This window comes from Vulpes lagopus, chromosome 10 (assembly GCF_018345385.1).
Source record: "Vulpes lagopus strain Blue_001 chromosome 10, ASM1834538v1, whole genome shotgun sequence".
Taxonomy (NCBI): domain Eukaryota; kingdom Metazoa; phylum Chordata; class Mammalia; order Carnivora; family Canidae; genus Vulpes; species Vulpes lagopus.
Genome location: NC_054833.1, coordinates 52468786 through 52493797, shown reverse-complemented (window position 1 = coordinate 52493797; position 25012 = coordinate 52468786). Strand labels below are relative to the sequence as shown.

The window sequence follows — 25012 nt, the reverse complement described above, 5'->3', positions numbered from 1 at the left end:
ATCTTCAAAAGAAGTGTGTAAAATAGACATTGCTACTGTTCGCACTTCATGGGAAGGAGAAATGGGGTTTTGAGGTGTCAAGTCATTTGTTCCAGGTCATAAAACAGGTAGGCAGGGACCTGGACCCAGATGGTGGGGCTCTAGAGCTTTTGCTCTTGTCCACTTCAATATTAGGGAGCATCTTCCTGAGAAGCTGTCATTGAAGTGGACACCTGGATGATGACGAGGTAAGATGTTGGTGGGAGAAATCATGTATAAAGCCCTAAAGTGGGAAGGAGTCCTTCCTTTGGGACAGGAAAGGTGGCCAGCATCACTGCAATTCAGTTAAGGAGAATGAGAAGGTCAGGGAGGAAGGGCTACAGAAGCAGGATCCAGTAGGCCACACAGGGCTGGAATTCCAGTCTAATTGCAGCTGCAAGCACGGAAGACTTTGCACTGGATAGTGACATGATTTTTTTTTTAATATATATATTTTTCTGGCTGATGTGTGAAGAATTAATTAAAAGAAGGTAGAGTCCAAGTTATTCATTTAATCAGCAAATATTAGAAAGTTTACAGAGTAGCTGTTATTTTGGCGAGCCCTATTCTAGATATGGGCATACAGCCAAAAACAATGGAGACAGGGTCCTCCACTCTGGAACACACTTTAATGTGCACACACACACCCACAACTGCCCCCTCTCCTGCATCAACACATTCTCCCACTTGACTGGACAGATTCCATCAGCAGACAGATCTTAGTATCTCCCACCTTTAAATATAAAACAAAAATCTGTCCTTTGAACTTTCATCACCCTCTAGTTGCCATCCTGTTTTTCCACTCCCCAACCCAGAAAGTCTGTAGTAGCTTTACGTCCAGTTGCCATCTGAGCCCACTACCATCCAGTCCTCTCTCACCCTAAAGCCTGCTGAGTCAGTGTCACCACGCTGCCCTCTCTTATGGGTGTCTAATGCTAACTTCTCTCTCTACTTTCTAGTTAACTTCTCAGGAGTACTCTTATTGCTAACTAGTCCTTGCCTCTGGAAACACGCATCTCTAGTTTCTGTGGCACCACACTCTTCAGGATTCCTGGCTTCTCCTACCCAGTCCAGTTAGAAGCCCATATAGTGCAGTGATTAAGGGCACAGACTTGGAGACTTGGCCCTGAAGACAGACTGCTTCAGGAGTGCTAAAGGCAGGGAAGACACAGGAAAACAATGCTCCCCTCCCCCTTCTGCAGGCTAGAAGATGAATCACTATTGCAGGTGAGACAAGATGGTGGTTTAGACCAGAGTGTTAACAATCGAGATAGAAATAGATGGATTTTAGCTCTGTTGAGAAGCAGAACCAATAGAACGGAGAATGGATTGGATAAGCAAATTGAGGGAAAAGAGGTATCAAAGTCTTTTTTTAAAGTAACAGAATTATTTATAAAATCTTGAAACATTCAGCTTTGCAAAAGAATAAAGTTTAAGTTGTGACCCAATAAAAAGCTAATGAACATTATCTCTCCTTCAAATCAAGGATACTTAGAATTTCATTTGATGCTTTTCCACTGAAACTGGTACCAGGGAGAGGTTATGTGATTTACCCAGTCACAGATAACTGGTAGTAGAACTGGAAAAAGAACACAAGTTTCTCAGAATCCCACTAAGAAGCAAGAGACCAGGATCTGGCAAGATGACTATCACTCACAAACTTGCTGAACCCCTAAAAGTTTTTCCTCTGACCAATGCAATAAAAATATCCTAGTAAAATGTTTGCGCTTACTGAATATAGTTAGGCACACTTTTTATTTCCTTAAAAATGAGGGAAATAAAAGTAGACAGAATATAAATACCTATGTTAGCTTATAAAAGGAGTAAAATCTATTGTAACAGTTCATCAAAAATGGTTACTTAAGTATACTTATGTATATTTTATTTGTAAAAGGTAAGGTATGCATTAAATTCCCTCTCAAACAGTTTACATTCTAATTTGCAAGATACACATATAAATTCAGGATAACAGATGTCATAAGGCAGTACAAGAACAGTCGCCAAATGAATTAAATAGAGAATACTTAAAAAAGAAACAAACATACTCTGGGGTAGTCCTTAAGAAAAAGTCGGGTTTTCCTTGAGCCTTGAAGGACGAGTAAGAATTTACAAAGTAGACAGGGAAGAGGATTCCATTAAAGAAACCTAAAAAGAATGTCCACTACAGTAGCAGGCTTGGAGATGGGGAAGGGAGTGGGCAGAGAGCTTCTTTGATTTGTCATAGAGACATTCTCCTAGGTATGACATTTGAGCCAAGACCTGAATGACACAGAGGAACAAGAAATGTGATGACGGAAGAGAATATTCTAGGCAGAGAGAACAAGTAGGATTAAGCACTACATTATCTGTTCCTATACTAAATGTGTAAGGCTTCAAAGAAGAACACAGAGATTAGGTCAATGATAAAAAGGAACTATGAATTAGTTCCTGAACCTGAGCTGAAATAATTCCACAAATTTCTCTTTCTGATCTCAGATTCTCCATCAGTTAACAGTAATTACTACTGCACCGAAGAACATGTGATCACGTACCTAGAAGAATTTTAGGAACAGAAAATAGAGTGAAATCATAAAAATCAGCTCAAAAGGACAAGAAGGGAGAAGTTATTACGGATGCTCACATACACGCAGTGATGTGATCCCGAGTTGTGATCACGGGTGATAGAAGTGTTAGCAGATGCCCTGTAGTACCTGCACATGTTCACTTACTGCGGGGTTTTGGTGCATGCTCTGTCTGCCTTGCCAGATTGTAAGCTCTCTGCAGGTGGTAAGCAGATCTCACACCGACTTCTGACACAGGCTTTCGGTTAGCATCACCCAAGCACATCTGTCCAGACACTGATTTATGTTACATCCCTTTGGGGATCTGTGTGTGTTGTGGGTTCAAAATCCCACCGAGCCTGCAAAGGACTGGAAGGGGCTTGTGGGGTCGGGAAAAGTTAACAGAACAGACACTCGTAACAACAGAAGCGAAGCCATCTTCAAGAACGTGGAAATGATCCCTCCTCGGTCACTGTGCTAGTGACCACGGCTGGCCCTGGGTTCCACCCCAGCGGACCGCACTCCATCCACCGCAAAGCGGAGCATTTGCAGCTCTTCGCACAGGCCAAACCCGCAGGGGCTGAGGTCACCACGGGCCCCCAGAGCAGCCACCCAGGAGCGCACTCGCACGGCCCCGGGTCAAGCCCGGGAAAGCACAGAGGCGGGCTGTTGAGCCCCGTGCGTGCGCCGCTCCGCCCCGAGGGTCCCCTGCAGCCGCCCCCGCCCCCCCCCCCCCCCCGCCCTGGATCGCACCCGCACGGCCCCAGGTCAGGCCCGGGGGGACCACCGAGGCCGGCTGCTGAGTCGTGTGAGGGCGCCCCTCCGCCCCCCCGGGCGGCGCCCTCCCCGCACCCGCACAGGGACAAGCCGCAGCCCCGGGGGTCCCCTCCTCCGCGGGCCCCCCAGCACCAGGCGCGGCCGCCCCACTCCTCCCTCGGACCCCGGAGCTCACCCACCTGCAACTGCAGTCTCCGAAGTCTCCACCCTAGGCTCGCGGCCTCCGCAGGCCCCACTGCGATTGGCCCGAACCGCTGTCCCGTCAGCGTTTCTTCGAGTGTAACTGGCGTAACTCCGGAGCTCTGGGCCTTGGTCCCGCCCCTCGCTCGCCCGGGCCCCGCCCCCGTGACGTCACGCGCTGCCGCAGAGCGCCGAGCGCAGAGGCGGCCTCCGTCTCCGCCCCTAGCCGCTCGCTCCTAGAAACGCGGGCGGCGCGGGAGCGCGAGCGCGCCCGGTGGGCGGGCGTCAAGCACGTCGCCGTCTGCCCCGCCCCCCGCCCCGACGCCGCGAAGGGGGCGGGGTCACGCCGGCGTCCGCGCCATCGGCGAGGGGGTGGCGGCGAGGTCCTCTGTCGGCCGTGGTGTGAGCCGCGCCGCGGTCCCGCTCGGTGCCGGCCATGGAGGGCGTGCGCTGGGCCTTTTCGTGCGGCACCTGGCTGCCGAGCCGCGCAGAATGGCTGCTGGCCGTGCGGTCCATCCAGCCCGAGGAGAAGGAGCGCATTGGCCAGTTCGTCTTTGCCCGGGACGCCAAGGCAGCCATGGTACTGGAGCGGAGGGGTGCGGAGGGCCGGGGCCGGGGCCGGGGCCGGGGCCGGGGTGGGGGGCGGGCCCCCTGCGGCGCCCCCTGCGGCGCCCATTGTGCGGCGAGGCGGGCCGGCGGGCCTCGGGGCGGAGCGGCGCCTGACGGGGCCCGGGGGCGGAGGGGGTGGGGGCTGGGGTCGCTGGGAGAGGCCTCCGCCGGCCCCTGAGCACCCCTGAGCACCGGGGAGCCCACTGGGGAAGGCGGGCCTACAGTGGAAGGGAGAAATACTTGAAGGATCTTTTGCAAAAGATCATGGGCTTTGTCATTTCATACCCTTGGGCATGTTTGTGTCATGTTTTAGTGACAATGGAACGAGTCCATGTGAAACGAGTCATGCATTGCTAATGACTGATGCCGAGTGATGGGTATGTAGGATCTAGAAATACTCGACATATGCACAAAGATGTGGGTACAACGGGGCTGTTCTCTGACATTTCTTAAAACAGCTAAACCAGAGCCAGCCTAAATATTCGGTGATAGGGGAATCGCCCATCAGGAGGAGCGTCTTGATATTATGAAATAGTACGCTACAGTTAAAAGGGCACCTACCAGACCCACCTGTACAGACATAAAATAATCCCCAACACTTTTATGAAGCTTAGGCGTGGTGCAGTACTCCATGTAGTAGGATCTCGGGTATGTATCTACGTGGGAAAAAGAAGCATTTCTAAATAAACACATATTTAGATGCTTGAAGAAAAGACCAGAAGGGTGCAGAATTGTTAACGTTGGTGACTTGTTAAGAGGAGGAAATTGCCAGAGGGGACTTGAACTTGTTTCTTCTACCTTCTTAAGCATTACTTAAATCTTAGTGCAGCGTGTTTAGTGCTTCTGTACTTTTAAACACTTAAAAATGATTTTTTTTTAGAAACCACAAAAATAGACTTTGTGTATTACAGGCAGGGTACCTGAATCTTGAGTAGACATCGATCCATACCACATGTTTTACTTACTCAACAGGCTGGTCGTCTGATGATAAGGAAATTAGTTGCAGAGAAATTGAATATCCCTTGGAATAATATTCGTTTGCAAAGAACTGCAAAGGGAAAACCAGTTCTTGCAAAAGACTCCTTGAATCCCTACCCCAATTTCAACTTTAACGTCTCTCATCAAGGGGACTATGCTGTGCTTGCTGCGGAGCCTGAGCTACAAGTTGGAATTGATGTAATGAAGACTAGTTTTCCAGGTAATGTGGCATTTCTGCAGCACTAGAGTCACCACGTGTCTTGTTTTCTCAGTTCTTATCTGTTCAGAAATCTGGCCAGGAGGTGTATTCTAAATACTTAAACTTTGGAAATATGTGCTCCGTACTCAAGTGGTATATCTGAGAGCGTATATCGGAAAAAGAGTATATTTCCCTTTTTCCTTGAATATTAGCATTCTTCTATGTAAGGGAAAGTTTCTCCATGACTGAGGATGCCTGTAACACTTTGCCTAGAAGCAGAGTCAAAATACAAAGGTTTTTTGTTTGGAGTATACCTCAGCTTGTTAAATAAGACTAAATTTGAAACTATTTTCCAAGTTTGTTAAATTTTGTAAAGAACAGTTTTTAAATAGCTGTTTGCCTTTTATTTAAATAATAGATGTTAAAACTGAAGTTGAGGAACAGTTTTGAAGAGCATTCTATTCAGAAAACATAATAATTATTTTGTAGGAACTCAAGTATTTTCCAAAATTTATCAGTAAGTTGTAGTTTTGCTTAAAAAAATCTCAGTGGTAAAGTATATTTTAGTCCTTAGGTAGAGATAACATGTATTTATACTATATCTAAATACAGTTCTTTGCGGCACGTTTACATTAGTGAGAATGAAGAGTGAGCAATTAGTGAAATAATTAAGTTGCTTGTATTTTGCTTTAGAAATGTGTAGTTGGTGGCCTTAGGAACTGTTGACATTGATTGTGGGGTTGAGTGTACCCAGGCAGTTTTACTAGAGCGCAGTTTCTCTTCACTGCTCTTTAGTTTTCATCATCTTACACATGTAGTGAGCACTTTCTTTGTGCTAGCACGTTTTACCAAGTGTTGTACGTATATTGTCCAGTTTCATTTCCCAGCCACCCCACGATGAATGTGCTAGTGTTTGTGTAAGGAGGTCCCGAACAGGCTGAGAAGAGAACCAGCATCCTCCTAATAATTTCAGAGGGTGACTTATGCATCTCCACTCTGTCTTCACCACAGAACCTTTTCTTCTGTTGTTCTTAGTCTGGAGTCTGAAAGGTCTATGTTAACCTCACCCCCTCCCCAGTTTCTGCAGAGATCACTTAGGACTCACTGTCCATCACCACTGGCTTACTGTAGGGAAGTCTTTGTGAAACCTCTGTGGTGGCTAAGGTCTTCAGTTCTAGGCTTTCCTAAAATAAATTTCCTTCATTCCAGTAACCTGTCTCAGCTTGTAATTACGTGTCGGGATATTTAACTGTCTTTCCTGTGGTCTTTAGAAGCCACACAAGAGCAGGAATTGTGAGCTACCTCGAGGTTGCCATCCCATGTCTTAGCCCCCCCCCCCCACCCCCAGTGGAGTTGGTAACCTTGTCCACTGAATATTTGTCAGATGGATGAAGCTATGCTCTCTGCTGCTACCATGAGGCTTCAGACGATGGGTGTGAGTCTCCTCACTGCTGCTGTCATGGATTTACCACCACTTCATGTTTTTCTGACCTGCCCATAAACCTTTCCATTAGAGCTCTGTTCTTTGCTCAGGAAATGTTCTTAGTAGTAATGGGGGATTCTTGACCTAAAAATCCCTGGGTAAGCATCAAGGTAATTTTTTTTTTAACCTCCTAAAATTGTTCATTACATTTAGTGTGAATATGCACGTGTGTTTTTCTCAGGAGAGAATCTGGTTTTCAGCAGGGTCATAGGAAGCTTATTCAAGGGGTGTCTGGATGGCTCAGTGGGTTAAGCATCTGGCTTCGGCTCAGGTCATGATCCCAGGGTCCTGGGGTCAAGGCCTGCATCGGGCTTCCTGCTCAGCACACAGTCTATTTCTCCCTCTTCCTTTGCCTGCCCTGCCCCCCTGGTTGTGCACTCTGTCTCTCAAATAAATAAATAAAATCTCTCTCTTTTTTTTTTTAAGATTTTATTTCTTTATTAGAGAGAGAGAAAGAGAGAGAGGCAGAGACACAGGCAGAGGGAGAAGCAGGCTCCATGCAGGGAGCCTGACATGGGACTCGATTCCGGGACTCCGGGATCACGCCCTGGGCTGGAGGCGGCGCTAAACTGCTGAGCCACCCGAGCTGCCCAATAAATAAAATCTTAAAAAAGAAAAGCTTATTCAGAAAAGGTGAGCATGAGAAGGAGCACATACGGTTTCATAGCTTTTATTTTGTCCTTGGTCCAAAAATCAGAATTTATCTGAGAAGCCAGTGGTCCTTGCAGTGCATCAGCACAATTACACAGTGATGCATGGCTTCTCAGGTTGATACCTGCCTTGAAATTAGGCCTGTGAGACAGATTTTATTACTAGCTGGCTTCATGGACTTTGTTGGCTTATGGTCAATACTAGATACACAAGTAGTTACTAATTGAAGCTTTTAATAATTGGTAAGGTAATTCAGCAGAAATTGAAAACTCAGTTTACTATTAATTATATTTATTAGAGCTCCCCTCACACACACCTTTTTTTGGCTGATCTTATTTGGCTAATCACTGTGTCCAGGCCTTTTTACTATACTTTCCTTCATTGCCAAAGTGCTGTTGACACATCTCTTCACCTGGGGGAAGAGATATTTTCCGGTTGTCACTAGTGTTGTGATTGTCACTCATTTCTGAAGTAGGAATGCACAGTTTCATCACTGACTTCGCTGGAGATTTCTTTTGAATTGCCCTGCTTATCCTCATAAGTGAGGGGAGTTGCCTGGTGAGGGAGGATATAAGTGTATACTTTGTGTCGGACAGCATTTATTAGATTGTCCACTCAGGATGAAGTCAGCCTTTGGGGTATCTCTAGTGCATTGAAAGACTAGCTTTCCTATTGTTTCTTTTCCTTTTGTCGATAGGTGAACATTGTGTAAGGGACTTAGAGTCTTTCCTTCAAGGTGGCCATTTCTGCCTGGCGCAGATCATTGTCCTTGCTCTCCTGGTTTTGCTGATGGTGCTGTTGTGGACGATAGGGAGAAAACTTGATGGATCTGAGGAGCTCCGGGGGTTCTTCTTCTAGTCAGATCTCCCCACAGATGGGGAGATGGTTATACCTACAACTTTATTCTCTGCTAATGGAGAAAAGGACTTTACACAAAAGTAACTTGTGCATGGTTGGCACTCAGTAAACATCTATTAAATGGATGTCCAGAGAAGATGGATTATAAGATCCTGGGGACCCGAGTATAAGGCAAGGATCAGTGCAGTACCTTTCTAGTCCTGAGGATAAGGGACTTAACTTTTTGTAGAGGTGATTTTGTTAAACATCATTATAATTTGCTATTCTCAATTGGGAAATTGTCTTTTCCTTCATTTTCTAATTTTTATCCGACATCAAAGACTTTTGTAGTTGTAAAAGAAAACATAGTTTTATAAATTGTTTAGTTTTATTCCCATATTTATAAAATAAGGTAAGATAGATTATAAAAATTATGATTGAAATTTGGGAAAAGACCAAAATTTTTCCCTGATTTTACATTTTCAGGTTTCCATTTTTTTTTTTTTTTTTTTTTTTTTATTTATTTATGATAGTCACAGAGAGAGAGAGAGGCAGAGACACAGGCGGAGGGAGAAGCAGGCTCCATGCACTGGGAGCCTGATGTGGGATTCGATCCCGGGTCTCCAGGATCGCGCCCTGGGCCAAAGGCAGGCGCCAAACTGCTGCGCCACCCAGGGATCCCTCAGGTTTCCATTTTTATTAAAAACATTGCTGGATATTAATTGGCAGAACAGAATGACTTGATATTTTGAGATTTAATACTAATTTAATAGCTTTGAAATGACTGTCAGAGAACTGTTTTGGAACAGCTGCTTCATAAATGAAGTACAGTAAGTAAAAAAAAAAAAAGTTCAGTAAGTATAAAGAGGTGGTACTAGAAGGTTGGGAAGGTGGGAGAGTGTACTCGTCTCCTTCCATCGCACCATCCCTGTGTTACTGCAGTCCCTTCCTCATTGGTTCCCCTTTTGTCCCTACCCAGGTAGTACATTTCTCTGTGCACAGGAGACTGATCTTCAAAAACTACAGCAGTTTTCTCAGAACTCTTGGGTTGGTTCTTAATAAAATCTAAGCCCCTTGATGTGACCTATGTCTTCCCATTTCTGGCTGCTCTCCGTGCCCACTGCCGGCTGTCCACACTCATCTTGTGTTACCTTGAGCGTAGCCCACTTCTCCATGTCCATAGCCCTTCCTTCTGCCTGTTCCCTCCCCTCTTCTTGAGTACGTCCTTAGAAAACAGTCTTCTGACCTCGTGATCTTTTCCTCAGGGCCCTTGTCATCTGCGATGATAACTTAGTTATTGGAGAAGGTCAGAGGCCATGGCTTGTTTTGTTTTTGCCGCAGTATACCGGGTACTTAGCAGGTGCTCCATAAATATTTATCACGTACAGATAATCTAGGTTTACTGAGAGCATTTGTTGAGAAATGAAAAAATGAGTACACAACCACAATGGAAGATGTTTTTCATCTAAGATTCTAGTTGGAATATTAACTGGTCTTATCAGTGAGTTACGATTGCAAATAGTTCTTCCTCTGGGTCTTCCCCATCCATTTTTCTGCCCAGCTGCTATCTTCTTCACCTCCACTCTTCTCGGGTTCAGCTCTCACTCTTGTCGCTGGTATGTCTGTTCTGCTGTCCTTCCAGTGGAGACTGGTCTGCATTCTCCCAGACATGTGTTCTGCAGGACGTGCTGAAAGCATTTTTTTTTTTTTAAGCTTGGAGACGTATTGCCTGCAAGTCGCTTAAAGAAGTCCTACTTCCTTTTATACTCTGAACTCCTTACTGGAAAGCCGGGCCTTCACTGCAGAAAGGTTTCTTCTCCCTTCCCAGTTACGGGATGGGTCTTCACTGCACGGAGAATTTGAGTGAGGTTCGCAGTGTAGAACTAGTGTTTACTCAGCATTTCCTGTTTGTCACACTGTTAGAGCCTCATATGCGTTATCTTCATCTGCTTAAGCCTACCATGTAGGTATTATTTTTACTTTATAGAATAGAATAAGACAGGGGCCTGGGTGCCTCGGTCAGTTAAGCTGCCAAATCTTGATTTCTGCTCAGGTCATGATCTCAGTATTGTGAGATCGAACCCCACATTGGCCTCTGAACTTAGTGGGGAGTCTGCTTGAGATTCTCTTCCCTCTGCCCCCCTGCTTGTGCATATGCTCACACACACTTTTTCTCTCAAATGAATATGTAAATCTTTAAAAAAAAAAATAGAATAAGACTGGCCTAAAGTGACAGCTCAGAAGTAGAGGATCACAGATTTGTACCCATGATACAAAGACCACATATTTATTCACTGCACTCTGATATATGGCTTCTCAGTACTAGATTTTATTGGTACCTGTTTAAGGATTTGCAAGTACAAAAATATATGAAAAATTCTATGGAAGTGGGTTAAATGAATTTAAAATTCTTCTGGAGGAACTGTGTCTTAAGAGTATGAAAAATACAGCGAAGGGAGCTGGCTTTACCATTTTCTGCAAGTATGTTAGGCATTTTAATTAGGCATTGTAGACAAAGCACAGTGTTAGGAAAAGTATACACAACGAAGAGAGTTAAGAGTTAGAGCCCAGTATTTATATAAACCAGTTCAGTGGATAATGATCATTTTTTAAAGTACATTACTTTAATCACTGGAGTAATAACTTAATGACTATTTGAATTTTTTTTTGTATCAACTACTTATTACTTTCTAATCATTGTATAAAAGATCTTTGTATATTATGGATATTAACAGTTTGACCAAATTTGTTGGATTTTTTTTCCCATTCTATTATACGTTTATCTTTTAAATTTAGTTATATTTTTGGCCATGTGAATTTTATTTTTTAATTAAATACATCTATCTTTTCCTTGATAAATTCTGGATTTTTCTTTTTTAAATTTTTTTTATTTATTTATGATAGTCACAGAGAGAGAGAGAGGCAGAGACACAGGTAGAGGGAGAAGCAGGCTCCATGCACCAGGAGCCCGACATGGGATTCGATCCCGGGGTCTCCAGGATCGCGCCCTGGGCCAAAGGCAGGCGCCAAACTGCTGCACCACCCAGGGATCCCTGGATTTTGTTTTCTTTGGAGAAAATGTTTAAATTGATGAGTCTATTAGATTTTGTTCTAAAATTGTAACTTTATTTTCACACTTAAATCTTTCATTCCTCTAGATTTGTGTGTGTATTTTGTTTTCTGTCCTAATGGTGAACAATTCCACCACCACCAGCACTGGGTAGATTAAGGCATAAACCTGGGAAGTGCCTAGAATTATTAAGTACCTAATAAACTTCCGCTTTAAGACACTTGTGTTGGTTGTTGTTGTTAAATGTATAGAATGGTGGTCAGGATGCTTCTTAAAAATGCAGATTCCTTGAAACCACCCCACACCTGCTGGGACAGAATTTCTGAGATTGCAGCCAGGATTCTGTATTTAAACATTAAACAGTTTGTGAGGTGAGTGGTGGACGAATTAATGTTTGGGAAACACTGTGTTAGATGTAATTTACACAGCCAACAAAGAGAAAGACCCTAACACATCCACTTTTTTTAATGACTGAACTCACTAGAAAGGCATCAGATCCTGTCTTACACTGTACAGCAGGATTAGAGTTAGGTTTTCATAACAATGACTAGTGCGCAGTGGAAGTGTCTAGTTTGTCAGACTTCTGGAGCAAGGATTCCTGTGAAGCTTAGAAAGGTGAGAAGAAACCCCAAAGTCAGCAGATGTGATTGATCTCACATTAAGTCTTCTCTCTCACAAGGGACATTTGTAGCAAGCATGGTGGACAGAGGTTAATACTGTTACTCTATAAAATGCTTGTAAATATTGATGGGAAAAGCACTTGGGACTCACTTGGTGAATGGACCAGGGACTTGGTTCACGCAGCAGGAGCTTCAACGACAAGGTCAGAGCGTCAGTCTGCGGGGAGCTGAATAGTTCTGGGCACGTCACATGTGTGCTCCTTAGTTCTGCAGCTTTAGAAACCCCACAGAGATGTTAAGTAAACACCAGCACAGAGGGATGGAGCTCAGATATACACATTTATCTTCTGGACATGGCACTGAAGCTCTGAAGAGCGCAGGAGTGTATGTGCACGCGCAAGGTAGGGTGTGAGCACGTGCGTCCATTCCCAGGGCTCCTGGCAGAGCACTACAGACTCCAGTGTCTTAAAACAACAGAAATTTCTCATGCTCTGAAGGCTACAGGTCAGTCAGCATGTTGATGAGGCCATGCTCCCTCTCATCGTCTCCTCTCTTCCAGGAAGTACCCTTTTTGGCCTCTTTCTGATCCCCTGGCAGTGGTTGACAGTCCTTGGCTTGTAGCTGCATCACTCTGGCTTTACCTTTTTTCTTGTATTCTCTCTATGTGCTTTGTGCTTCTGCTTAGGAGGACACCAGTCATTGGCCATAGGGCCTCCTCCAGTGTGACTCATCTAGACTTGATTACATTTGCACGCTGCACATTTGGGCACGTTTCCTAGGTTCTGGGTGGGCAGGGATTTTGGGAGGCACTGTTCAGTACAGTCCATCCTCTGCCTACCCTGTCCCCATTTCTATCCTTTTCATATACAAAAGGCGGGCCCTTCCCCACCTCTCCAAGTCCTACCCTATTCCAGCATAGAATTCCAAAATTTCTTCTGAGTATCATCAACTCAGAAAGTTCCCAATCTCATCTTGTGAATGGTCTAACTCAGGGAGAGGTGAGGCTGATTAGGCTCCCCACTGAGGCAGAATTTCCCCTTCCTTCAGTTAACCTGTCAAACCAGAAAACAAACCAGCTCCTCCTGTAACACCCTTGAACTGGCATAGGATAGACATTCCCATTTCAAAAGGGAGAAGTTGGAAGAAAAAAGGGAAGACATGGGTCCCACACAAGTTTGAAGTCCAGCAGGGCAAATTACCTAAGATTTCAGGGCCTGAGAATAGTCCTGGGTGTCTACACCCTGCCTTCAGGGTCCTTCCGTTTCCTTGAAGGACAACACGTTGACAGCCGAGGAGTCCTGTCCTCGCTCTGTAGGCCCATGTGTTGACATGTGTATGTTGAGAAGTGAGCATTTATGTAAACATGAAGAGCAGCTCGCACTCAGGACTGCCCGTGTGTGGGGTTCCCAGCCTAGGTCGTGCACTTCTGTCAGTGTGCTGAGGGCCTGCAGAGCTGCTTTGTTGGGAGGGTCCTAGAGGCTTTGTGCATTCACTGGTGAAGCCCACTGTGAGTAGCTCAGACAAGTTTGCTTTATTTTGGGTTTGTATCTGGATAAATTCTCAAGTGAGCTGGTAAATCTTAGGTTATTGTGTACATACTAAATTTTGGAAATCTGTCCCTTCCCAAAGAAGTGGGGATGTGTGTAATCCAGTATTTAGAAAATGACACTACTAGAATTTCTAATATGACTTCCTGTCAAAAGTTCAATGTTGTTATTTTGAAGTGCGTTCATGGACATTGCTCAGCCCCGCCTAAAATCACAGATCCTTTTTCTTTAAGGAAGAAAGGTGAACTGCACCTGCAATGCTGGTGTAGATACACATGGTGACTTTGTTTGGAGGCCGGATTGATGCAGGTGGGCTTTGAGGTTCTTGGATTAGTAGGATTTTTTTTTTTCCAGAGGCTTGCAGTAGCAGCTAGAGGCATTTACTGTAAGTTATTTCGTTGTGGGTCATTACTATATGTTTCATGAACTTCCCAGTTGCTCTGTGGTCATTATTAGTTGATCATTGTGGACACTTAGTTAATATATACTGCTTTTCCTAAAGATTAAGCTATGGGGGGGGTGTGGAGGGGGAGGGACCTTGTTTCTGTAAACTTGGTTAGTCTAGAATGATAGAAGTTTTGAGTCATTTTATCTCTCTCACTATATATTGTTAGTTCTCAAACATATAGTAGGATGATTAAATCAAAGACTGTATTAGGATTTTCCAGATCATATGGCTGATAATTGTGCTTACTTCAGATAGTTTGAGGGACAGATGTGTTCTGGTATTTCCTAGTGGTATTTTTTTTTTTTCTTTAAATTCTAGTGTCCTAGATACAAACTATCTAACAGACTTCATCCACTGTGTATTTCCACTGTGGTGCCACACTGTGGCGCTGTCGTGCTTTGGCTGAATAGTCACAAACTCCTTTCTGTCAAATCTCTTATTTTGAGGAATGCATAAGATGCTCTCAAAGTATATGAAAACACACTCATTGGATACTGTTTTAGCTGTGTATAATCAGTTTGTGATTGCTTTCAGTGATTGTGCTAGATTGCTTTTTATGTTAATCAGTTACTTTTTTATTAGCATGCATATTTAAATTTTTTTCCTTGATTGCCCCATTTTATTTAAAAAATCAGAGGGCTTTTTGAAGGTTATGAAGAAACCAACAAAATGAGACTATAGATGACAATAGGCATGTATTTTTTAAGTATGGCTTTTTGGGTAGTGTTCTATTGAAGCTACAGTTTACTCAAAATATGCAATACTGTCTTCCAAATCCAAGGTAACTTTTTCACCGTTGTCACTGTTCTGTGTCAGAATCTGTTCAAGAGGAAAAAGTTTATGATTTCTGTAGATACGGTGCTCCCAGGACTTGAAGTCTGCAGGTTTACTTTTGTCACTTTTGCAAGCCTGCTGTCTTTGGTGTGTTTTCTCAAGCCAGCATGTGCTAGTTTGCTTGCTTTTTGTTAAAAGTTTTAATCAAGGGAATAAAGGAACGTATTGGGGAGGAAGAGGTCCATGGCTTGAGGAAGAATCCCTTACCCCAGGACTCCAAGATCATTTTAGTATTTCAGTGCTGTTACGTGAAATGACTTTATAGCTTTACTGGACTACTTTCAGGAAATACTAGTCTTTTAACAATATGAGTAGATACAAACAGCAAATATTAGTTGAGTTCATAGAATATATTGAAATGTATTCTTAAGAAGAATGAAGTACCGGGGAGCAGAAAGATCAATTAAATGAGCTCAGTGAACCTGAAAGTAAATGAGAGTGTTTGTCTTGATCTGTAAGGGACCACATATCACTCATTGTAGGGTCATCAGAAATATTTCCTGGCTAAAAAGAAGAAACTCTTGACTCTGTTAAAGTGGGAATGGTAGGGGAATCATGAACAGTTGTGTGGAAGGACCTGACTTTTAATATTTTCAATAAATAATTGAAATAAATAACATTTAAGTATTCGATAAATAAATTCAATATTTATTGACAGTACTTTGGGAATAGTACTTGGTTCCTGTAGGAGAAATCGTAAACTGTCTTTGGAGATGAGAACCAGGTCTGTTCTGCTCATCATGATATCCCTAGCATCTAGCACTTGGGTGTTTTCAGAGTGAATGATCATCATAGGAGCCCTAATTGTTGAATCCTTGTGGGGTGAGTTGGCGATAAAGTGCCAGTAAAACATTAAGTAGAGGGATTTGGCATCTTTTTTCTCCAGAGAAGCTTCTAATGCCCATATACAATGTGGTGGAGGCTGTCACATCAAGCGTTGTAATCCATCAGTTGGAGCGTCAGATTTTAGAGCTAGGTATTTCGGAAATGGTAGACAAACTGTGTTAACACAGTCTGCAGAAGGAATACCTTAGGAGATTGTCTTCCTGGAAAATAATGTGGTCGTGAGTGAAGGACCTAGGACAGTAGGCCATTAGGAAGTAACTTAACCACATAATAGTTAAGTTCATTTATTCATATAGTAAATATTTGTGATTCATCTCCCTTGGGCTATGGAGGCTGATGGTGTGTGAGGCCAGGAACCAGGACTAATTAGTTTGTAACTGTTTTAGGCACGTTTGTGTAACATTCATACATAATCTGCATGTTTGTAGAGTAAATAAATGAATAACAGTAGAAATGTCTTTCTCAGTGGTAAAGATAGACAAACCACATAGTTCTATTTTGGAAAAATGTAATACAAAAAGCATATCTTGTAATTTTAATTTGCATCTTAGCTCTTAATTCTGAGAATTGGATCTTTGAGTTCTTTTGTTATTTCTGTTTAGAATGCTCTGTAATACTTTGTCTACATAGAACTGGGTGTCATTATTTTTAAAATGAGCGTATTTCACGGGAGCATCCCCAAAAAGACAAAATAAAAGCTGTTTTTATTTGGAGATGTCAAATTAGAAAACATGTTGAGAGACCATTATTTTGAAGGAAATAAGCATATGTTAATTTTCCAAAGTGGTGACTTAGAATGAAAACAAAAGAATAATCCTCAGCTTTTTTTTTTAACCTGTTCTCAGAAACTTATAATAAAGAAATTGCTGTTTGTTTTTCTTTTTTTCTTTTGAATACCAAAGTAAAAGTGTAAGCCCCAAAGGCTATCTATTTTAAGAGTGTTTGTTGTGGATTTCTGATACTCTGCCACATATAGGAAATTTTCTCTTAGTTACATAGAATTTATACCACATTTGGTTGCTAAATTGTATCAGATTTTTGGAAGGTATCTGTTGATATAACCGTGTGTGGGTTTTTTTCCTTAATTATTTATTAAGCTGCAAAATTTCACAACTTCTATTGTGCTCCTTCTTCTGGGCTAACCGCTGTTGGTCACTGTGTATTATTTTAATTCCTAGCTTTGATTTGCTGACATTTTGTTAAGGATTATTGTGATTATATTCAAAAGTAAGGTTGGCTTGTAGCTTTTACTCTACTCTTAACAATTCTGGTGATAGAATAGCTATTTTTAATTCTTTATTTCCTCAATCGGCAGGTCGTGGTTCAATTCCAGAATTCTTCCATATTATGAAAAGAAAGTTTACCAACAAAGAATGGGAAACAATCAGAAGCTTTAAGGATGAATGGACTCAACTGGATATGTTTTACAGGAATTGGGTATAATTTCTTTCAAATTTTGAGAGTAAAAGTCTATGGTGATCCATTACCTTCACTAAAAATGGGAGCAAAAGTCCTTTGGTCACACAGTAGTTCCTAGAGTGTTTGAAGTAAATGCCTGATTACTTGGGAGCTTCATGATTTTTGTGCATCGTTGTTATGTCATAATGCCATTTAAGAAAATCAAACGTATAATCAGTGTTCAGTTAGAAAGTACTTGGCTAAAGCTAAAGCAAGACCTTTTATTTATCACTGTTTATAAATAATGGTTAATGTTTTTGTTTTCAAAGGAACTCCTGTACATGACACCCAATTTAACAAACACTAATATAATATTTACTGCATGCCAGGAGACATGTGCTTTTCATAAGTTAAGCAATTAGCTATCATGACAGTGCTGTAAGGAGGTCTGGTTAGGATCATGTTACACGTGACACAATGGAGGCACCAGGAGATTAAATGATTGACCTTAACATTGCACATCTGGCTTTACTCTGTGCTACTATAAGCATAAAAATAGTAATAGTTTTTTTAAGATTTTATTTATTTGAGAGAGAGTGCATGCATGAGAGAGAACATGAGCAGGGGGAGGGGCAGAGGGAGAGGGAGAAACCAGACTCCCTACTGAGCAGGGAGCCCAACACCACATGGGGGGCTTCACTGGGGACTCCGGGATCATGATCTGAGCTGAGAGCAGTCATTAACTGACTAACCCTCCCGGGTACCCCAAAAATAATTTATAGCTCTGATGTAGCACAGAATTAAAGATCCAGTTGCTTTGGGCCTGTTTATGGACAGTTTTACCTGCTGAATGCTCTAACAAGAGAAAAAAAAATCTCTATTTTAGGCACTGAAAGAAAGCTTCATAAAAGCCATTGGTGTTGGACTAGGCTTTGAATTGCAAAGGCTTGAATTTGATATATCCCCATTAAATCTGGATATCGGCCAAGTTTATAAGGAAACACGTTTGTTCCTGGATGGGGAAGAAGAAAAAGAATGGGCATTTGAAGTAAGAAATTTATCACATTTATTATAAGAATTTGCTTATTTTGTGCAAATCTGATATTTGTTTGGGGAGGCTGGTGGTTGAAACTAGGTACAACTGGAATCCACTGTGGGTGCTTGGAAGGTGAGATTGGGGATACTGTGAAAGCATGTAACCTTAAGCTGATCCTTGAAAGAGAAGTCTTAGTGAATTAAGTCAAATGAGAAGGGAAAAGTGGCCCTGGCATAGAAAGTGCTTTTTTTGTATGAATAGCCAAATGAAGCCACTTTGTACCATGAGGAGGGGATTTGAGAGAGAGTCCAGGTTAGACTACTAAGATCATGTAAGCATTATTGGCCGGGTTAAAGATTTTGTCTCTTTCTATATTTGGTTTCTGTCACTAGTAGTTCTTGGTTGCTAGAGGGAGAAACCCACCACAACTCATTTAAGCCAGAAATACAGTATTATAGGCTGTTAGAGTGATTCATATAACAGGCCTAGAAATAGCTGGAATTTGGAACTAGAAAACTCAGAAATCTCTTATCTTTTACTTTTTACTTTCAATATGACCTGGCTCAGTTTATTAGAGACCGAAAATTCTAGCTTGGACGTGATCAAGAATCCATTACTTATTGTAACAAATGCAAAGGACTTTCTACTTAATCTGAATGTTGTATCTCACACTTGGAAAAATAATGCCCTAAAAAAAAATATGAAATCTTATGTCAAGAGGAATGTCATCTTTTATAGGATCTCTGTTTCTATAACAGTTGCTGAGGAAGTTCATCACCAAGGCGTTCCAAATAATGAGGCTGGATGAAATAGAAATTATTTATATTGAAAGGAAAGTGGTTAAAGAAGTAGATATGTGTTAATATTTAGGACAGATACACTTTTCAGTACTTTGCCATTGGAAAAAAAATTATAAAATTTGAATGTCTTAAGTTAGTTTTGTCTTTGTTTGTAAGATAGGCTGCATATGAAAATAACATGCAATCACTGAAGCAGGTTAATCTTTGTAATTTAATGCTAAACTATCTCCTAAAAAGGTAAAATGTTCTTGTTCCCTTTTGGTTTGTTGGAGATTATAGGGAACTTCTGGTATTCACAGTAATTTTATGGATAAAATGTATAAGCTTAGGAAAGTCTTGAAAATTTAGAAAGTCTTGGAAGTTAAATCTTAAATTTAGTAGCCCTGAATGAACAATCATTTCAGTAGGTAGTTAAGTTGTTGGTTTCATTTTTTGTTTCAACTAATATTTATTATATGTATTGTCCTCGGCAGAAAGGACCTAGGACAGAGTTCCTCATCTCCTAGAGCTTCCATTCCATAGAGGTCTGTTGAGTATGAAGTGTTGTAACTGAGTCATTCATGTAAAGTGGTTTCTTTCCATTTGCTGTGTCGTATTTCCTATTTACATGATGCTGATGAGGTCTGAGTAGATATGATGAAGCTTTATTTTGAGTCATTCTCTCTGAATTGTGGCTTTTAATGAGCTATGTGGGTAGGCTGAGCAGGGTGTCCTGGCATTTCATGGACGAGTGGAATGAAAACTAGTAGTTGTTCAGTTAACTTGGGATACTCCCCTTAGATACAGACACCACAGAATTCATGATATAAGTGGTTTTGTAAAAGTGGTTACAGCCTAAACATGTCTGTGTTACAATGTGTGCATTATCAGTATATTCAGTATGAAGAATGGAAGACCACGTGCCAAAAAGGGTAATTTTGTTTATAGTAATAAATATTGTGGGCTTGCTTTAGTCAAAGGGAAAATACATTTGGCCTGTTAAATCTTCTGACACTTAGCTAGTTACAACTTTTCTTCTTTAATTTGGGTATCTTAAGGTGGGAAAATATGAAGAGGATACTGTTTCTGATTTGTAGTTTCCTATTTCAAACTGATATTTTAGGGAGGAATGCTTTACTACGGTGGCTTTTCATTGGAAATTTTAATAGTGTGGGTGGTTTTAATATTTTATAAAGACCTAGAGGTAATGGCCCCAATATGTATTCTAAGTCCCATCCCCATTGTTTCAGACCTAAGGGAAGACAACACTATATGTTCTGTGAGTTTCCACAGAGTTTCCACAGGCCGTACATACTCTGTAGTTAATGAAATGCTTATAAGCTAGGGTTGCAGTCTTTTTTTTTTTTACGTATATGCTTTTAAGTACGTACAAAATAAATATCACTAGTGAGGGCGGGTGACTCTAAATGTGCCACTAGACAGGACACTCCACCTAGGTTGTTTTCTGGTTGAAAATGCATAATCTAAGTTTAATCATTAAGAAACATCAGACCAAAAATGAGTAATGTTCTATTAATAAAAAGGGGGATAGTGGGGCCTATATTTTTAAATATTATTGTCATAAAAGACATCAAGGCTAGCAAGACAGGACAGCTGGAAGCTAGCTGTATTTGACCCTCAACGGGTTCTGGTACCAAGAAGTGGGAAGGCTATAAGGGACAGTATTGGATTAATTCACAAAAAGTGGAATACAGGTAATAGATATAAGTATTCCTTCAATGTAAATTTACTGAAGCTGTTAATTAGTGTGGTTATATAAGAGAATACCTGGATTAGGAAGTACATATTGAAGTATTGACAAGTAAGAAACCATAAGAGACCACGATCTAGGTGACGTAGGTGAGGTGGGACTATGTATGTTTGTGTGTATATATAGAGATGGAAAGGAGATTTAAAAATATAAACAGAAGTACATCTCAGTTTGCACTTATAATAATGTTATTAACCATCTTTTATTTCTCAGGAAAGCAAAATAGATGAGCACCATTTTGTTGCAGTGGCTCTTAGGAAACCGGATGGATCTAGACAACAGGGTGTAAGATTTCTCTTACTTGTTACTAAAAAGCATGAATCAATGTTGAGTTTGTTCTTTATTGATGGAAACAATCACTTTGGTTTCTATCAGATTAGAAGTGTTTAAGATTATAGATTTAGAAGTGTTTTTCATTATCAGATCCTTAAGATCATCTGGGGTTTCACAGAAATTTTTTAAAAGCGTGTTACCTATTTCTTCACAATCAAGAATATTACAAAGGAGAAATTTTGGTAGTATTTTCCTAGCACTTATATTTCAGCAGAAGTTCAAGATAACTTCTTTGAAGTTAACAATGTCTTTGTCATCTTCTCAGTGGTTTATTTCCCAGTGAACTGGGGCTGTGTGGGATGTTGAGTAATGGCATTATCTGGCAGGTTGAATGCCTACCCCCTTCATCATAATCTTCCAAATTATTCCCAAGGTTCCAGGCTCAGATGTGTGAGAGACCGTGTGTCGTGTTGTGACAGAACATGGGTCTCTGTTCTTCCCATCAGCCTGTGTTTGCTTTCTTCTGCTCTTAATTGCTATGTGAAAAAATTAAACAAACACCTTTTGGGTCAAGGACCCTCAGCCTCCATATCCATAGTTATGATTCTGCAGAAGTACTGTTTTAAGAATCCTGGTAGTGTTAGGAGACTCGAAGCTGCATGCATGTCTGTTTACAGGGAACCCACGTCAGGCACCAGAGCACAACCACTATGTGTGTGTCATTACCTCCAGCACAGTAACTCTGCACGCACCCCGCTTCTGATAAATCAGAGGATTTAGTCTTCATAGCTTAGGTAAAGGGGCGGCTTGTTAAAGTTGGGCCTCTTAACCTGAAGCTGTTGTGGAGCAGGTTTTCTGTCCTACTGCAAAAGTGTCAGCCTCACACCGCGGGGGTGGGGTGGGGTTCAGTAAGCTGTCACTTGGGTACCTGCACTGCCTCCTCATGGTCTCCCTGGGGAGAGCCCCTTCAGGCAGCATTGATGTAGTGGGAAAAGGACGGGAGGACTGGCCAGCACACCTGGCTTCCAGCCCACGTCTGCCATTTTAACCTGTGGTGAACTGGCATGGAGTGCTGGATCTTCTTGAGTTTCAGTTTCTCCATCCACAAAATTAAGATGAGGTAAACCCATCAGCATGGTCATGAGTCATAAGTCATATGAAGTGGGTACTGGACCTTGTTATAGCACAGTATGAAATGCAAATACTCCCTCTACCAGAGTAGATCAGGTAGTAAAGAGGGTCTACATTGGTTTGTTGTGAATCTCTATTTGAGGACATGATGCATAGTTTAGATAGAGTGTTGAATGAGTCCTTTCCTGTAGAGGTGCTGCGTCCACATCTCTTGTGTTCGTTCTTAGGGAACTTTATCACATCTACCCTCCAGAGTGTTCTCAGAACTTTGCATTGTGGCCCTCCTCATCGGAAAAACCTAACTGCTTATTAAAAGTCACATATTAAAAAATAAATAAATAAAAGTCACATATTTTGTGGATCCTTTTAACTCATCTATCAGAATTTTTGGATGTGTGGCTCAGAAATCTACATTTGAAACAAATACCTTGGGTTATATACCAAAAAAGTTTAAGAATTAGGGTATTTCTTACTTTTCTTACCTTGTTATATTGGCAACACTGACATGAGTAATTAATAGTTCTCTAGAAATTCCACTATGTTGTAGTTTAAAATTACTGACCTCTAATAGTTTGGTCTTATTTCTCCTTTTCCTAATAATGAAATTGTAAGATATTAACATGAAGTAAAACAACGAGGTAATCTATTCTTTTCCGTTTTAGGTTCCACCTCAAGATGATTCTAAACCAACTCAGAGGCAGTTTACTATTCTCACCTTTAATGATTTAATATCATCTGCTGTTCCTATGACCCCTGAAGATCCTTCATTTTGGGACTGTTTTTGCTTCACAGAAGAAATTCCAATACGAAATGGTACAAAGTCATGATAGGATTCCCTGAGTAACAAAGGAAAATGAAAACTATTTGTAATCTTCTGTATTAACTAAAAAATAAATGCCTGATAGTATCAAATTTTACTTCAAAAACCAGTTTTTAAAGAATAACTTTTCCTATTAGAAACCACAAGCTGTCAGTTCAGGATAGCTCACTAGGATATGTGTTTCCTCTTCTTTTCCCCCAAATTGCACTGGATTGACAAGGAGTAGAAAAGGTAGCAGAATCCTAAAGTGATAAGTGCTTGTTGTAGAAAAGAATAGAAAATACAAATAGGCAAGAAGGAAACATTTAAATTCTTACCTTTCTGCGATCATGATTCCTAAAACCTGAAGTATCTTTCGAGCCCTCCTTCTAGGCAAATAAATCCATATTGGTACACTTTTTTTTTTTTTTTTTTATGGAAACATGGTGGTGTATCTTTTTATTGTCTTAACTGCACATCTTCCGGTCATCATCAATAATTTGTGGCATAACCGGCAGGCACTAGAGGCTTCTGCTGTATAGTTCATATCAGGATGCTTTTGACCAGAGGTAATCATGTCCAAATACAATGAACTTGAGTAGCCAGGAGCACGTCTCACCTGACGTCACACAGTGCAGAGGTGCCCTCGAGGACACTTGCTTGGATGAGAGGTAACTGTGTCCAAATACAATGAACTTGAGTAGCTGGAGGCATGTCTCACCTCCCCTCACACAGTGCAGAGGAGCCCTCCAGGACACTTGCTCTGCTTGAGCCTCAGTTTGTTGGTTTTGCCTTCGGCTTCTCTCCCTCATCGTAAGAGCTGCTCTTGTAACTTCAGCTTCAGGCCTTCGTAGATTAGTATCTAACAGGCAGCTGAAGCCATTTCACCTCCCATGTCTCATTGTGTCAGGGAAGAGGGCTTGTCCAAATCCCGGCATTTCCCCTGACTTCCTGTTGATTCAGATCTCTGAGAAAGCTGTCATCCCGTCCCACATTGTGCACCTCCGTGAGAAGTGGACTCTGGGTAAGGGGGAGGCCGAGGGGTGGGGGCAGGGTGGCGAGCAACCTTGGTGTGGTGGTCAGGGGCATTTATCCTGCTGCCTGAGGCCTAAGTCAGGTGTGCTGTGGCCCACAGACTATCTCCGTGTTGGGCTTTCTGTCTGCACTTTAACTACCAGCAGTGGTGCATGGATGATGGTCCTGTAACCACGTTGTGAGTTCCATGCTTATTTGAGGCCGTAAGAAAGCTTCTACAAGTGGCCCACAAGGCTTGAGCATTTTTAGAGCTCTGTGAGTCTTGCCAGATGACTCCAGCAAGGCCCCACACCTTATTACGTGTCCGGTTGTTGTGTGTGTGACACCCCCCCCCCCCCGCCCCTTCTCCCATATACATTCTCCCTGGTCAGCTGTAGATACTATCCCTTTTAAAATTTAATCTTTGCCAATATAAGTGAAAAATGGGATCTTATTTTTTTAATTTGTATTTCTTTAATTACAAATGAGATTGATACATTGGTGGTGCTTTGGGCTGTTTTTATTCCTTTCTTATGAACCACTTTTTGTTGTCTTTGTCTGTTTTAATTTAGCAAATAGGACTTAGAGTGGGAACATAATATATAAGATGCCAAGACCATCATGTCAATGGCAAATCTCTCATGGCTGTAGTGCATGTCTTGGGGAGTTAAAGTCTTGTTACTGTTAAATATCAAGAATTGAAATAATTTCATTGTTTTGTTACTAAAATTAAAAATTGTGTGTAAATTGTATAAAGTTAGATACTTCGTAAAAGAAAAATTGGAATGTTTTGTAATTTTTTATTTTATTAAGCATGCCCAAATATCCCACGCGTAGTAGATAATGTGTTTTTAAAAGATCAAGTAGCATCTAACACAGGAAACGTTGTTATTCCCAGCATGAATGTAATGGTGATACGAAAATTTGTCATTTGTCTTGTCATGATAATAAAGCTGTTACCTTTAGTGAATTTTTATGAGCCAGGCACTGTATTAGATTCATGCTTTGTTTTTCTGTTTTTTAAAGTTACACATAGTTTATAGAGTCAAACATTTGTAGGTTTGTTTTCTGAGTAAAAAATACCACCACCTTGACCTCACCCCTATGTCCTACCCCCAGGGCAAGCTTTCTTTGTTATCCATTAGGATACCTTCCAGTAAGTGTGCTTATATTC

At 41.6% G+C, this 25012-nt stretch overlaps 3 protein-coding genes across 4 annotated transcripts in view; 2 read left to right on the top strand and 1 right to left on the bottom strand.

Moving 5' to 3' along the window:
- KBTBD3 (kelch repeat and BTB domain containing 3) overlaps positions 1-3661 on the bottom strand; it is a 32071-nt gene extending 28410 nt beyond the window's left edge. Inside the window, exon 1 of one of the 2 annotated variants that reach the window (XM_041772057.1) lies at positions 3515-3661. The gene's annotated coding sequence lies outside the window, so the exon portion shown is untranslated. The other variant, XM_041772056.1, reaches the window with a different exon arrangement.
- On the top strand, positions 220-3755 carry LOC121500903 (basic salivary proline-rich protein 2-like). The gene is made up of 2 exons (XM_041773004.1): positions 220-227; positions 3071-3755. Exons 1-2 carry the CDS (start codon positions 220-222, stop codon positions 3753-3755), a joined length of 693 nt encoding a protein of 230 aa, XP_041628938.1.
- An 86-nt stretch (positions 3756-3841) lies between these two features.
- Positions 3842-24808, top strand: AASDHPPT (aminoadipate-semialdehyde dehydrogenase-phosphopantetheinyl transferase). The gene is made up of 6 exons (XM_041772318.1): positions 3842-4095; positions 5097-5322; positions 16953-17074; positions 17922-18083; positions 20835-20906; positions 22688-24808. Exons 1-6 carry the CDS (start codon positions 3952-3954, stop codon positions 22850-22852), a joined length of 891 nt encoding a protein of 296 aa, XP_041628252.1. The 5' UTR covers positions 3842-3951; the 3' UTR covers positions 22853-24808.
- The last annotated feature ends 204 nt before the right edge of the window (positions 24809-25012 follow it).